Below are 14,309 nucleotides of genomic sequence, written 5' to 3' on the forward strand. Positions count from 1 at the left end.
GGAGATGTGTTGCGCTGCATGAGATCCACACCCCTACCTTTTTTCTTAAAGTATCTGTGACCAACAGTTGCATATCTATATTCCAAGTCATGTGAAATCCATAGATTAGAGCCTGATGAATTTATTATTTCAATTGACTCATTTCCTTATATGAACTCTGATCTTTGAAATTGTTGAATGTTAAGTTTATATTTTTGTTCAGTGTAAATAAATTGACTTTGAGGTGATCTATAAGAAGGGTTGTTACCTGGCGTCCAATAGGAGTGAGAGGGCAGCCAGTAGACCACACCAACACGCACTGACCATCTCCTCCCAGACGAGATGGGCTTCTAACAGAGAAACAGCCGTTAGCAACAGAGTGGACAAGAAATATACATTTGTACAGATATCTATATTTAAACGCTACATCAGAATTCTTTGTTGAATAGGGATGTTAACACATTCATCACTATAGTAAGCCTACATATATTAAACGCCCTCAGGAACTGTAGGTATTGGAATGCCCACTAGAGGTCAATAAAATTGCAAGCTAGGGTTCAGCTCCTTGTGTGGGCCCAGAGAAGAGCCCCGGTCCTAGCCCCCCGACCCTCCCTCATCCCCCCTCTTCACCAGGCTCAGCTTGGGCGTTCTGGTCTGGGTTGGCCTCCCTGCGTACAGCCACCTCCTCCTCCTCCTTGGCCAGTTCTCTCTCTATCATGGAGGTGATGCCTCGGACCAGGTCCAGCAGGGCGCTGAAGGCCACAGACATGGCATAACCCTCTGGGATGGACGGGGGCTCCACCTTGTCCAACATCTCCAGACTGGGGCAGGGAAGAGGAAAGGGAAACGTATGATATGACACATTGTGTATGTGTGTCGTGTGTGTGTGTGTGTGTCTACACACACACACAAATGTTGTGTGTGTTGGGGGGGCTCCACACAAATTGTGTGTATGTCCCAAGGAGCTACATGCAAACAGAAACAGTCATTCAGCTCCCACTAACAAACACACGCACTAGACTGCTGCAGGATCAGCTTTCCCTGGCCATGTGTTCATTACAGACACACGACGAGCTGTGTTAGACAATGTTGACTGACAACTCTGTCCTGCATCAACAAACAAACCAACCAGTTTAATTCTCTAGTCTATCAAAACACCAGCATTGCTCAATCTCCTCATAATTACAGACAACAGATCACATTCCCTTGCTCCTGACCCATGCATAAAGGTAAAGGGGGATACCTAGTCAGTTGTACAACTGAATGCATTCTACTGAAATGCGCCTTCCGTGAAATGCCCCCCCCCCCCCCTCCCCCCCGTGGTTTAAAATCAAACTGTTTCTCTCTGGTTCAACTGTCTCCAATAGACCGTGTCCATAGCTAGATGTCTAGTGTGTGTGTGATATATATATATATATACATATATATACAGTGCCTTGCGAAAGTATTCGGCCCCCTTGAACTTTGCGACCTTTTGCCACATTTCAGGCTTCAAACATAAAGATATAAAACTGTATTTTTTTTGTGAAGAATCAACAACAAGTGGGACACAATAATGAAGTGGAACGACATTTATTGGATATTTCAAACTTTAACAAATCAAAAACTGAAAAATTGGGCGTGCAAAATTATTCAGCCCCTTTACTTTCAGTGCAGCAAACTCTCTCCAGAAGTTCAGTGAGGATCTCTGAATGATCCAATGTTGACCTAAATGACTAATGATGATAAATACAATCCACCTGTGTGTAATCAAGTCTCCGTATAAATGCACCTGCACTGTGATAGTCTCAGAGGTCCGTTAAAAGCGCAGAGAGCATCATGAAGAACAAGGAACACACCAGGCAGGTCCGAGATACTGTTGTGAAGAAGTTTAAAGCCGGATTTGGATACAAAAAGATTTCCCAAGCTTTAAACATCCCAAGGAGCACTGTGCAAGCAATAATATTGAAATGGAAGGAGTATCAGACCACTGCAAATCTACCAAGACCTGGCCGTCCCTCTAAACTTTCAGCTCATACAAGGAGAAGACTGATCAGAAATGCAGCCAAGAGGCCCATGATCACTCTGGATGAACTGCAGAGATCTACAGCTGAGGTGGGAGACTCTGTCCATAGGACAACAATCAGTCGTATATTGCACAAATCTGGCCTTTATGGAAGAGTGGCAAGAAGAAAGCCATTTCTTAAAGATATCCATAAAAAAGTGTAGTTTAAAGTTTGCCACAAGCCACCTGGGAGACACACCAAACATGTGGAAGAAGGTGCTCTGGTCAGATGAAACCAAAATTGAACTTTTTGGCAACAATGCAAAACATTATGTTTGGCGTAAAAGCAACACAGCTCATCACCCTGAACACACCATCCCCACTGTCAAACATGGTGGTGGCAGCATCATGGTTTGGGCCTGCTTTTCTTCAGCAGTGACAGGGAAGATGGTTAAAATTGATGGGAAGATGGATGGAGCCAAATACAGGACCATTCTGGAAGAAAACCTGATGGAGTCTGCAAAAGACCTGAGATTGGGACGGAGATTTGTCTTCCAACAAGACAATGATCCAAAACATAAAGCAAAATCTACAATGGAATGGTTCAAAAATAAACATATCCAGGTGTTAGAATGGCCAAGTCAAAGTCCAGACCTGAATGCAATCGAGAATCTGTGGAAAGAACTGAAAACTGCTGTTCACAAATGCTCTCCATCCAACCTCACTGAGCTCGAGCTGTTTTGCAAGGAGGAATGGGAAAAAATGTCAGTCTCTCAATGTGCAAAACTGATAGAGACATACCCCAAGCGACTTACAGCTGTAATCGCAGCAAAAGGTGGCGCTACAAAGTATTAACTTAAGGGGGCTGAATAATTTTGCACACCCAATTTTTCAGTTTTTGATTTGTTAAAAAAGTTTGAAATATCCAATAAATGTCGTTCCACTTCATGATTGTGTCCCACTTGTTGTTGATTCTTCACAAAAAAATACAGTTTTATTTCTTTATGTTTGAAGCCTGAAATGTGGCAAAAGGTCGCAAAGTTCAAGGGGGCCGAATACTTTCGCAAGGCACTGTATATATATATATATATATATATATATATATATATATATATATATATATATATACACACACATACACATACACACACACACATATACATATTTATATAGTACTACTCACTAGGTAGCCTTGGCGCTGCCCTGCACACTGACGGTCATGAGGGGGATCCAAGTACCGCGGTACTCGAAGGCAGCCTGAGTGATCAGACTCCCACCCTGACCTCCGGCTCCTGGACCACCCTGGGCAGCCGCCTGGGCCCCCGACCCAGACCCACCTCGGGAGGGAGAGAGATGGAGGAATGGAAGGGGGGAGGGAAGGAAGAAAAAGAGAGCAAAAGATTGCTGTTAGTTTTGAGCAGGAACCAAAGCCTTCACAACCTGCAGACCAGAACCTTCCATACCCTCATGAGTTGCCTAATCCTACCCTAGATATTCCTCTTCTTTACTTTCTACCCAACTACAGTCTCAAGCTGTAACACCGATAAAGACAACATTAGCTCCTTCTAAGTGTGGTCCTCACCAGCAGGGGCATTGGTGGCAGCAGGGTTGCCTGTGTTGGGGACGATGAAGAGGGACTGGATGAAGGAGCCCAGGGCGTTAACGATGTCCCGGAACACCTTGGTGGAGTGCTGCTTCATGTCATAGGACTGGCAGAAAGACCTGGAGGGAGGAGAGAAAGGATGTCGCGAAAGTTTCTTTTAAAAAAAAGATATAGAATATGGAGATTGTTGAGGTTGTGTGTGTTTGTGTGTGTGGTAAGGTTAGTGTCGTATGGTGAGGTCAGTGATGTGTGTGTTGAGGGTGCGCTCCTCCTCTTCACCGTAGCAGGTGTGGCTGTACACACAGCCTGTGGACGGACTCCACGGCCACGGCTCTGAGCCACTGAGGCTTCTCCCCATCCAGGAACTTCACCAACAGGGACAAAAAGATCTCACACTCCGTCACCTACAACCACAACACAGACAAACACACCTCAATCCTCAGATCCCCAAGATAACTATCCACATATGGAGGTCTCTACAATAAGAAGACAACAGGATTTGAATTTCAGTTAACCTCCTGAATTGACTGAAATCAAAAATGGAATTGACCCAAACTATAGTTCAAACTATAGTTCATGCCTTGGCTACTACAACTGTAGTTGTTTGATGATTTAGGTACAGAGAACACAGTATTAGGTAGTAACTACTGTAACTGACTTTCACCAGTAGGCTGTAGAAGTGTTTGATTATCCCCGGGACTCACCAGTAGGCTGTAGAAGTGTTTGATGAGCACAGACACCACTCTGAGCAGCCTCATGCAGATGGGGAAGTAGGGTTTTTCTACAGGGGCCGGCGAGGCAGCGCTGCTGCTCCCCTGGCGGAACTTGATGTTGGGGGAGAACAGCTTGATGACCAGCGGACAAACACGCTCCTTCAGCAGGAAGCTGAACTCCTGGTGCTATATAGGGGTCAGAGGGCAGAGGTTAAAGGTCAGCAGGAGGTGGGGGTCACAGTACAAATACAAGACACACACCTACATCGAGATGATAGTTTTTCTATTTCAATGCATATAATACTCAATTGTATTGCATTATATTGTACTATACTTTACTGTATCCTATTATATTACGTCCTCACTGTCGTACCTCTGGGGGCCCCATGTGCATGTCATCAATGTCCTTAAAATGTATTTAATAAATCATTTTGACAGTAACCCTCCAAAAAGTCATTCATAAACCTTTTTAATTCCCATATGAAGTAGGAAGCGAAGTGTTTTTCTTTAGGAATGTGACTTAAAAAAAGTGCCTCAGGCCTTGAACAAAAAACAAAAGTAACAGATTGAAAGTATAAGGGGATATCGGTGAAGAAATGCTGTGGTCAAGGCTACAACGGCGCCAGTGCAATGACTGAAGCTTCCTCAAGTGTTCAAAAACGCATATCAGACCGAAAAGCTTCTTATAGGTAGTTCTTAGTAGAATTTAAGATCAGAAAACAATTTCTCCGTAGAAGCGACAGTTACAGTGATGGTAAAAAACAGCTTGATTGCCGTAGCAACATCAGGGAAACTGGGCAGAAGGGAGGGGTGCTTCAAATACAGCAGTTCTGCAACGTCTTTAATTGAGCCTCTCATTCTCCTTAATTGCCGGCTCTCAACATGTTACAGAAGGAGATGAGCTGTGTAGGAAGCTCTGAGGACAGATGGTCTGGATACAGGACAGCCAATAAATTGCCAGATGCAAACAGATAATCAGTTCTTGAGGCCTTAAAACAAAAAAAAAGCTGTTTGCGATTTCTTTCATACTGGTGAACCGGCATTTGAGTTGGGGAGTTGCAAATATCAACAGTCCCTTCTCTCTTTTGTGTCCTGACACGCATCCTTCAAGACTACGTTTAAATTGTGTGCAGCGCAATGGACATAAAACACACAATGTGTCTCAGGAAAGACTGTATGGGTTGGCAACACTCGGTATAGAACAGTCGGGCCTACAGGCCGTGGTGAAAACATGTGCACAAAAAGAAAGAGGACTCCAGGAGAACAGGGTAGTCGCTCAAGTTTGATCCAATTTGATTTACCTTGAACATTGCAGACCATTAGTGTAGGCTTTTAGCCAGCAAAACCTGCCGACTTCAACAATATAGTGTCTGAACTTATCCTCAAACCGAATACTTTTTGCCCTCACTGTTAGGCTATTTGATATGTCATTTTTTGTAAAAGGTTTATAAATAGCAGATAAATACGGTATATAGCTATAGATAGTACCTCGCATAATGAAACCGTTTCTAGTAAGCTAGTGTTTTGAGCGTGAGCTGACTATTATTTGGCATGAATAGTTTTACTCAACTTTCTATCCAAGCAGGGAGAGCGCGTGGACGGCTCATGTCATGCAGGTTCAGATAGCTGATTACTAAGCTGTGCTGTATCGGCTATCAAATTGGTAGCTGATTGGTACGCTGTTGCATCGGAAATAGATTTTTACAAATCTGCAATGTTTGAATTTCCAACTTGAATTACTAAAGAAGTAATTACAGTGGATTCAGAAAGTATTCAGACCCCTTCACTTTTTACACATTTTGTTACATTACAGCCTTATTCTAAAATTATTACATAGTTGTTTTTCCTTCATAAATCTACACACAATAACCCATAATGACAAAGGTAACACAGGTTAATGTTTTTTACAAAAAAAAAAAAAAAAAAAGATGAAATATGACATTTACATAAGTATTCAGACCCTTTACTCAGTACTTTGTTGAAGCATCTTTGTCAGTGATTATAACATCAAGTATTTTGGGGTATGATGCTACAAGCTTGGCACACGTGTACTTGGGGAGTTCCTCCATTCTCTGCAGATCCTCTAAAGCTCTGTCAGGTTGGATGGGGTGCGTCGCTGCACAGCTATTTTCAGGTCTTTCTAGAGATGTTAGATCGGGTTCAAGTCCGGGCTCTGGCTGTGTGCTGAGGGTCGTTGTCCTGTTGGAAGGTGAACCTTCGCCCGTCTGAGGTTCTGAGTGCTCTGGAGCAGGTTTTTATTGAGCATCTCTGTACTTTGCTCCGTTGATCTTTCCCTCGATCCTGACTAGTCTTCCAGTTGCTGCCGCTGAAAAACATCCACACAGCATGATGCTGCCACCATACTTCACCATAGGGATGGTGCCAGGTTTCCTCCGGACGTGAATTCAGACCAAAGATTTCAATCTTGGTTTCATCAGACAAGAGAATCTTGCTTCTCATGGTCAGAGTCCTTTAGGTGCCTCTTGGCAAACTACATGCGGGCTGTCATGTGCCTTTTATTGAGGAGTGGCATCCGTCTGGCCACTACCATAAAGGCCTGATCGGTGGAGTGCTGCAGAGATGGTTGTCCTTCTGGATGGTTCTCCCATCGCCACACAGAAGAAGATCTGTGCCTTGACACAATCCTGTCTTGGAGCTCTACAGACAATTCATTCGACCTCATAGCTTGGTTTTTGCTCTGACATGAACTGTCAACTGTGGGACCTTATATAGACAGGTGTGTGCCTCTCCAAATAATGTCCAATCAATTGAATTTACCACAAGTGGACTCCAATCAAGTTGTAGAAACAGGATTAATGGAAACAGGATGCACCGGAGCTCAATTTCGAGTCTCATAGCAAATGGTCTGAATACTGAATACTAATATTTCTGGGGGGGTTTTATGTAAAAAAAAAAAAAAACTTTCCACTTTGTCATTATGGGGTATTTTGTGAAGATTGATGAGTATTTTCTTTAATAAAAATGTTAGAATAAGCTGTAATATAACAAAATGTGGAAAAAGTCCAGGGGTCTGAACACTTTCCTTATGCTCTGTATTGCGACCAGTCAGAAGTCTAAAAATGGCAGCATTTTTAGACAGATTTTTTTAAGTACATGTTATATTGAATAGAAGATACTCTATTTGTTGTTTTACCAGTAATCAACATATTGTTCAAAGAAAAGAAAGCCCAGTGGTTATTTAGACTTTAGCTAATACATGTTATTTCTTTTGCTGCGGTATCATTTCGGTATAGAGTATCGTGATGCTAAACCTGGAATTTCAAGTCATAATCCTGGTATCTTGACCATGCGGAAACCTATTTTTCTAATGATTGGTAAGAATTGCAAGCCCTCGCATGGTGAATTGTTGATTTTGCAAAAACAAAATTGCAATTGCAAAAATCCTGTGTATTATGTTGCGTGTTTACCTGCAGGAAGACCCCAGGGAAGTCGTTGAGGACTGACTCCAGGAGCTCCAGACCAAACGTCCTCGTCATTTCTGTCATCCCCACCAGCCAGTAGGGGGCATCAGCATTCACTAGCTGACATAGGTCCTGGATAGACACACACAACAAACATAGCAATATAGACATGCACATAGGACAGCTGGATACAGCTACTAGCATTGTATCAGAGGCAGTCTGTAAATCTAGGCTGTACATACATGACCGAAAGTATGTGGACACCTGCTCGTCAAACATCTCATTCCAAAATCATGGGCATTAATATGGAGTTGGTCCACGCTTTGCTGAAATAGCAGACTCCACTCTTCTGGGAAGGCTTTCCACTAGATGTTGAAACATTGCTGTGGGGACTTGTTTCCATTCAGCCACAAGAGCATTAGTGAGGTCGGGCACTGATGTTGGGTGATTAGCCCTGGCTAGCAGTCGGTTTTCCAATTCATCCCAAAGGTGTTCGATGGGGTTGAGGTCAGGGCTCTGTGCTGGCCAACCAAGTTCTTCCACACCGATCTCAACAAACCATTTCTGCATGGACCTTGCTTTGTGCACAGGGGCATTGGCATGCTGAAACAGGAAAGGGCCTTCCCCAAATTGTTGCCACAAAGTTGCAGCACAGAATCGTCTAGAATGTCATTGTATGCTGTAGCGTTAAGATTTGTCCTAGCCAAAACCATGAAAAACAGCCCCAGATCATTATTCCTCCTCCACAAACTTCACAGTTGGCACTATTCATTCGGGTAGGTAGCGTTCTCCTGGCATCCGACAAACCCAGATTCGTCCTTTAGACTACAAGATGTTGAAGCGTGATTCATCACTCCAGAGAACGCGTTTCCACTGCTCCAGAGTCCAAATGGCGGCGACCTTAACACCACTCCAGCCGAAAAGCTTGACATTGCGCATGGTGTACAGATGCTCGGCCATGGAAACCCATTTCATGAAGCTCCCGACAAAGTTCTTGTGCTGATGTTGCTTCCAGAGGCAGTTTGGAACTCAATAGTGAGTGTTGCAACAGAGGACAGATCATTTTTACGTGCTACACACTTCAGCACTCGAAGGTCCCATTGTGTGAGCTTGTGTGGCCTACCACTTCGCGGCTGAGCCTGTTGTTGTTGCTAGACGTTTCCACTTCAAAATAACAACCGGGGCAACTCTAGCAGGGCAGAAATTTGACGAACTGACTTGTAGGAAAGGTGGCATCCTATGATGGTGCCACGTTGAAAGTCACTGAGCTCTTCAGTAAGGCCATTCTACTGCCAATATTTGACTACGGAGATTGCATGGCTGTGTGCTTGATTTTAGAAACCTCTCAGCAATGGGTGTGGCTGAAATAGCCAAAGCCAGTAATTTGATGGGGTCCCCTCATACTTTTGTATATAAAGACAGCCTGGTTGTATTTCATTACACAAAGTTGTTCCCTCCCTTCTCCTGCCCTCATTCATCGGGTAAACCCTATCTATACCCCCTCTTCTGATGGGCGAAAGGGTGCAGGTGGGGTACAGTGAGAGGTACGGAGGACTGTCTCCACCTGGTGGACGTACCTGGAACAGCATGTAGGCGTCTTTAGCACTGGGCCGCAGGGTGCTGACAGACCTCCGGTTCGTGTTACCCTGGACTGGAGTAGGCTGCTCTACGATGCCTGGAGGAGAGAGGGAGGTGAGGAGAAGGGGAGGGGAGGGAGGTGTGGGGGTAAGGACGAGGGAGAGGGGAGAAGAGAGTGTGAGGAGGAGAGAGGGGGAAAGAACACATGGGAGAGACAGTCATTGGACACAGCTGTGGATACAAGCCTGGAGGGATCAATCGCTCCCGAGCAAACAAACAGACAGACAATCCACATACTATCAAATAACACACTCGCAGAAAAGACCTATCCAACACCCACTACGAGAGGGAAAAGTCACTTAATTAAATAGTGATTCTCAATCCTAGCTCACATACTAAACCAAGAATGCAGAGTGGGAAGACAGCAGTGTGAAATCTGACAGGGCCAAACAAAAACTCATTATGTATTCATTGAACTCAGGCTTAAATCACCGGATAAGCAGCTTTAGGCAATCTAAGGAGAAACTAACTCCCTTCCCTTACTCTGTGACAGGTTCAAAGTTAGAGGAGGAGGAGGAGGAGGGTAAGAGAGAGAAAGTGTGATGCAGAATACAGAAGGACAGAAACGGTTCAGTCCTAGAATAACTCAATTTCCCATGAGCCCTCCCGACCCTAACCTTTGAAGCGCTCGTCCTCGGCGACCATCCTCTCAAAGACCACGGTGACGACCTGTCTCACGGTGGCGGCGGCCGTATTGTTGGTGATGTTGTCCTTGGTGAAGTGCAGGCGGAAACACAGCACGATGGCCTGGGAGGGAACGGGGGGAGAGGAGACAGGTTCTGTTACAATATTCAGCCTAACATAGGCTATCAAGCCATGCACTGGGGAATACATTCTAAGTGGTATGTTAGTATGGACAATTGAACATAGACAGATTGACTCAGGCATACATCTGGATTCACATGCACGTGGAAACCAACTAGAATAGCACATGATTTCAAGGGCAAATATGAGACGTGTGTGGGACAGAGCATGTTCGATCTGACTGGACTGTGAATGTATGAAATGTCTGCAATGTGGGGGAAAATATTAACCTTCTGTATGTAACGTGAGGCAAGATACCCGTGTTTGTATGATGTGTGACTTTGTGCATTCATGACAACATTTGGTGTTTGTATGATGTGTGACTGTGTGCATTCATGACAACATTTGCTGTTTGTAGACAGTGTGCAGTTCGGGGTACCTTGGAGAGTATTTCGTCATGTACTACAGTGTTGGTGGTGAGCAGCACTAGGACAGTCTGCAGCAGCTTCAGTTCCTCCAGCCCGTTCTCCATCAACTGCCACAGCATGTTAATGATGTTCCCTGCTGCAGCCTGGTGAACACACACAGGCACACACACACAAACACACACTTGTAGCCTACTTGCACATCAAGGAGGCAGCGACAGTCACGGTCACAATCAACAGGGAATGGGACAGAACAGAGCAAGTGACAGCAGCACTAGAGCTCACAGACACGTACACACAGATCAACAGAGAATTAGACACAGACACACAGGGGAGCAGCCGACCGGACCAGCTCTGAACACATCAGGGTCGGCGAGGCACGCACCTTCATTACACCAAACCCAGCAACTGTGGCACTCCATTTCCCTTGTGTCACATCCTGAGGTCAGAACAAACCAACAGAACTCGTACAAAACCAGTGGAACTGAGGGAAGTAGTCAGTTGAAGAAAATAAATAACCTGTCCTCCAAAAGTGGCAGCAAACGGGAACCATGACAGGTCATTTTCTTCCTAAGGCAAAACTGACACCCTTTCACTCATTAAAACCAAGACATTTAATCAATACTGCAGGAGCTTCGTTCCTCTTCCCCGTGTCCAGTGTTACCCCTAAGATTTTTGTTCTGCAGTGGTGGCAGGGGAAGCAGGTGGGGGAGGAGTTTGGATGCATTGCTACTAACAGGGGGAGAGGGGTGCAGTGCTACTAGCGTTAGCACAATGACATGCTAGCTGTTCCCATAGAGACTTGAGAGCCAACAACTATCCATTTAAAAGTGCGTCCTAGTAGTTAAGCCCTGGGCTTACAGACACACAGACAGTGATATATAGAGGGGAGGTGCTGGAGCGTGGCAGAAGGCTCCAGGCAGGGAGTCTGCTGATAGCACGTAAACACAGCCAGACAGGCATGGCGAACACAGGCAGTCAGGCGGGCAGGGAGACAGTCAGTCAGGGTGTTCTTATTCACACAGTAGGCCTGGCTGGCTAGCCGGTCGGTCAAGGTGTCCCTGATAACACCAGGCAAGTCAAGTAAACTGGCCTCAACCGGGGGGGGGGGGCCAGTCACAATAGCCTGGGTTCCATGTTGAGGTGTAGGTAGTGTTTTTACAGAGACGAGGCTTTGCAATGCAGTGTGAAGCAAAAAGTAGAAAACCCACCCTCTCAGTTAGAGTCGGTGGTATTTAAAGTGGTATAAGCCCAGGGTCCGAATAATGTGCTCGCCCTGCCCCCGACTTCAAACGCAGGCCTTCATCCAGACCAAAGCACTGTTCACCGGGCTTAGAATGAGAACGTAGAATGTCTATTGTGTAGCAGCGACCATGCAGGAACAAGAGAGCACACCACCACTTTCAACTGTCCCGGCATTTAGCACAGTGTGCATTTCACTGGGCTTAAAAATATACTAGTCACAGCAGGTTTGACATCAGCTAGGACCATTTCCCTCCTAAATAATTCATCCTTCTCAATCACCACGGTACACACATTGATAATGCAATTCTAATGGATTATCAATCAAAGTGATTATAAAAGCGTTAGGGGCGAGCCTAAAACATCCCCTTAGTCTCCCAAGGACATCAACACATGACTAAGTGAAACATCGGAAGTTGGGATGATTAGCCCCATAGTGGTCCTGTGTTCCTCACCTCAGACACCACCTCGTGGGTCATGAGTCTCTGGACAGCAGCCAGACACAGCTGGGTGATCTTGGGCTCCTTGGTGCCACAGCCCATCAGGAACGGCTGGACCACCTCCGAGCTGTTCTCCTTCAGGGCTAAGGGGGAGACGATACACGGGCACAGTTCACACATCAAATCAGGCAGCTGTTGTAGAACACAACCACACCTTGGGCATCTCTTTTGGAGCGCATGCTTCGCTTGTTTGAATTAGGCCTAATCACCGATCTGTACGTGGATAACTGGTTCAGCAAAAACATCTCTCTCGCACAAACGTACACAAGGTATTTATGGATGTCCCTCCCTCCTTCACTTACACGCCAAGATGTCGGTGTTCCTCGCGGCGATGGTCTTGATCTTGACGATCCCGGACTCAGCAGCCTGTAGGAAATCACAGATAAGAGGCCCATTAAGATTACATTTACTTATACGTTCCTTATGACGAGACCGCTGACAATGCGTTACCACCTCCACCGTTACACCCGAGGTAGACATCTCCTCGTCCTTATTAATGATCCTCAGAGAGAGAACACAGAGGACAGAGAACACAAGCGTGGCCAGAAACATTGAGGTCTGGAAGCAGTTAACCTTGAGTAAATCCCTTTACCTGAGAGGAGACAGAGGGGGAACCATATTGATTTCTCTTTTGTGGAGCTGTCCTGCCTGACATGTTTTATTTATGTAATTGTATTTAACTAGGCAAGACAGTTAAGAACAAATACTTATTCACAATGACGGCCAAACCCTAACAGCGCTGGGCCAATTGCGCTGGGTCTATGGGACTCCCAATCTCAGGCCGGTTGTGATACAGCCTGAAATCGAACCAGGATCTGTAGCAACGCCTCTAGAGAGAAGGAGAGAAGGGGAGAGAGAGAAGGGGAGAGAGAGAAGGGGAGAGAGAGAAGGGGAGAGGAGAGAGAGAAGGGGAGAGGAGAGAGAGGAGGAGGGAGAGGAGAGAGAGGAGGAGGGAGAGGAGAGAGAGGAGGAGAGAGGGAATGTATGCTGTGCTTTCAGCAGTCAACAGAGGCCTCTTTATCTCTCTACAGCAACTGCAGCTGTCAAGATATTCTCCCTCTCTCCAACGTCGCCCCCTCGTTCTCCACCGCTCTTTTTCCGTGCTTCTCTTGCCTTGTTCTTTTCTTCCCATCCCTAAACCAACCACAACAGCAAGCAGATCATTAACAATTGCCTATGCACCGTGATACGGACTGGGCTTATAGCCTACATAAACATACTGTCAGTGTCCAATATTTCATAGGCTGACCCGACCACGAAAATGTCACACCCATAAACAAAGGACTATTCACAGACTCCCTACATTTAATAATCAGAATTGAAATGACGTCAAGTGACACATTTGCCAGAAAGAAGTGTTTCGACATTGTTTCTTGGCAACTGCTCACAATTCTAGTCCCAAGTTAAATTGAAAAAAGAAGAAGATTGGATTGGTGTTCCAAGTGAAGACAAAACATCCTGTTCTAGTCACTGCCTCTCTTCCATACTCAAACATGCATAGCTGAAGCAAGGGTTTCGTCCAGGTAACGTGACCACAAAAGGCCTAGCTTGCGAACAGTGTGCAACACCTCAGCATGTCATTCATTTGATATGAATAACGACAATAACCAGTCAACCCCTATTCATAGGATGTTAAACCACTTAGGAAGACAGAGCGTGAGAAACTATCTGACCGTGGCTGCTGTACTGCGCTACGCTGCAGTGTTTGACCTCTCCTACCTTCTATACAGTAACATCACTTCCCATTTCATTTAAACTGCCACAAGGACGCACGGAAGAAGACGAGAATCAACAGGACAGGACGCAACCTTTTGAAAACCTTGGTTACCAGGCAACAGGGCCTTAATACTTCAGAGGGTGAACCGAGCCAAACTGTGGCGAACTTAAGGTCCGATCACCACGCCACACCGCCAATTAAAGTTCACCTGGACAAATGTAAGTCTCCCTCATCCCCTTCGTTCTCATTGGGAACGAAGGGGATGAGGAACTTTCTCCAATATTCATTCCGCTACTTCTGGTGTAGACCCGTTGAAAGCTTGCCAAGACTGATATATAGATA

The 14,309-nt window shown here is 45.4% G+C and overlaps 1 protein-coding gene across 7 annotated transcripts in view; it reads right to left on the reverse strand.

Annotated features, from left to right (window-relative positions):
* Positions 1-14,309, reverse strand: part of mon2 (MON2 homolog, regulator of endosome-to-Golgi trafficking) — a 50,215-nt gene that overhangs the window by 23,584 nt on the left and 12,322 nt on the right. For 4 of the 7 annotated variants that reach the window (XM_036952541.1, XM_036952531.1, XM_036952538.1 and 1 more), the window contains exons 2-13: positions 12,553-12,616; positions 12,206-12,333; positions 10,523-10,654; positions 9,957-10,086; positions 9,279-9,376; positions 7,708-7,833; positions 4,271-4,465; positions 3,846-3,970; positions 3,546-3,685; positions 3,147-3,300; positions 610-800; positions 248-329 (exon numbers count right to left, since the gene is read on the reverse strand). In XM_036952541.1, the coding sequence (XP_036808436.1) occupies positions 248-329; positions 610-800; positions 3,147-3,300; positions 3,546-3,685; positions 3,846-3,970; positions 4,271-4,465; positions 7,708-7,833; positions 9,279-9,376; positions 9,957-10,086; positions 10,523-10,654; positions 12,206-12,333; positions 12,553-12,616 (1,565 nt within the window). Of the gene's footprint in view, positions 1-247; positions 330-609; positions 801-3,146; positions 3,301-3,544; positions 3,686-3,845; positions 3,971-4,270; positions 4,466-7,707; positions 7,834-9,278; positions 9,377-9,956; positions 10,087-10,522; positions 10,655-12,205; positions 12,334-12,552; positions 12,617-14,309 lie in introns of all 7 variants that reach the window. The other 3 variants (XM_036952533.1, XM_036952543.1, XM_036952536.1) reach the window with 2 other exon arrangements.

The sequence above is a fragment of the Oncorhynchus mykiss genome, chromosome 2 (assembly GCF_013265735.2).
Source record: "Oncorhynchus mykiss isolate Arlee chromosome 2, USDA_OmykA_1.1, whole genome shotgun sequence".
Classification (NCBI taxonomy): Eukaryota; Metazoa; Chordata; class Actinopteri; order Salmoniformes; family Salmonidae; genus Oncorhynchus; species Oncorhynchus mykiss.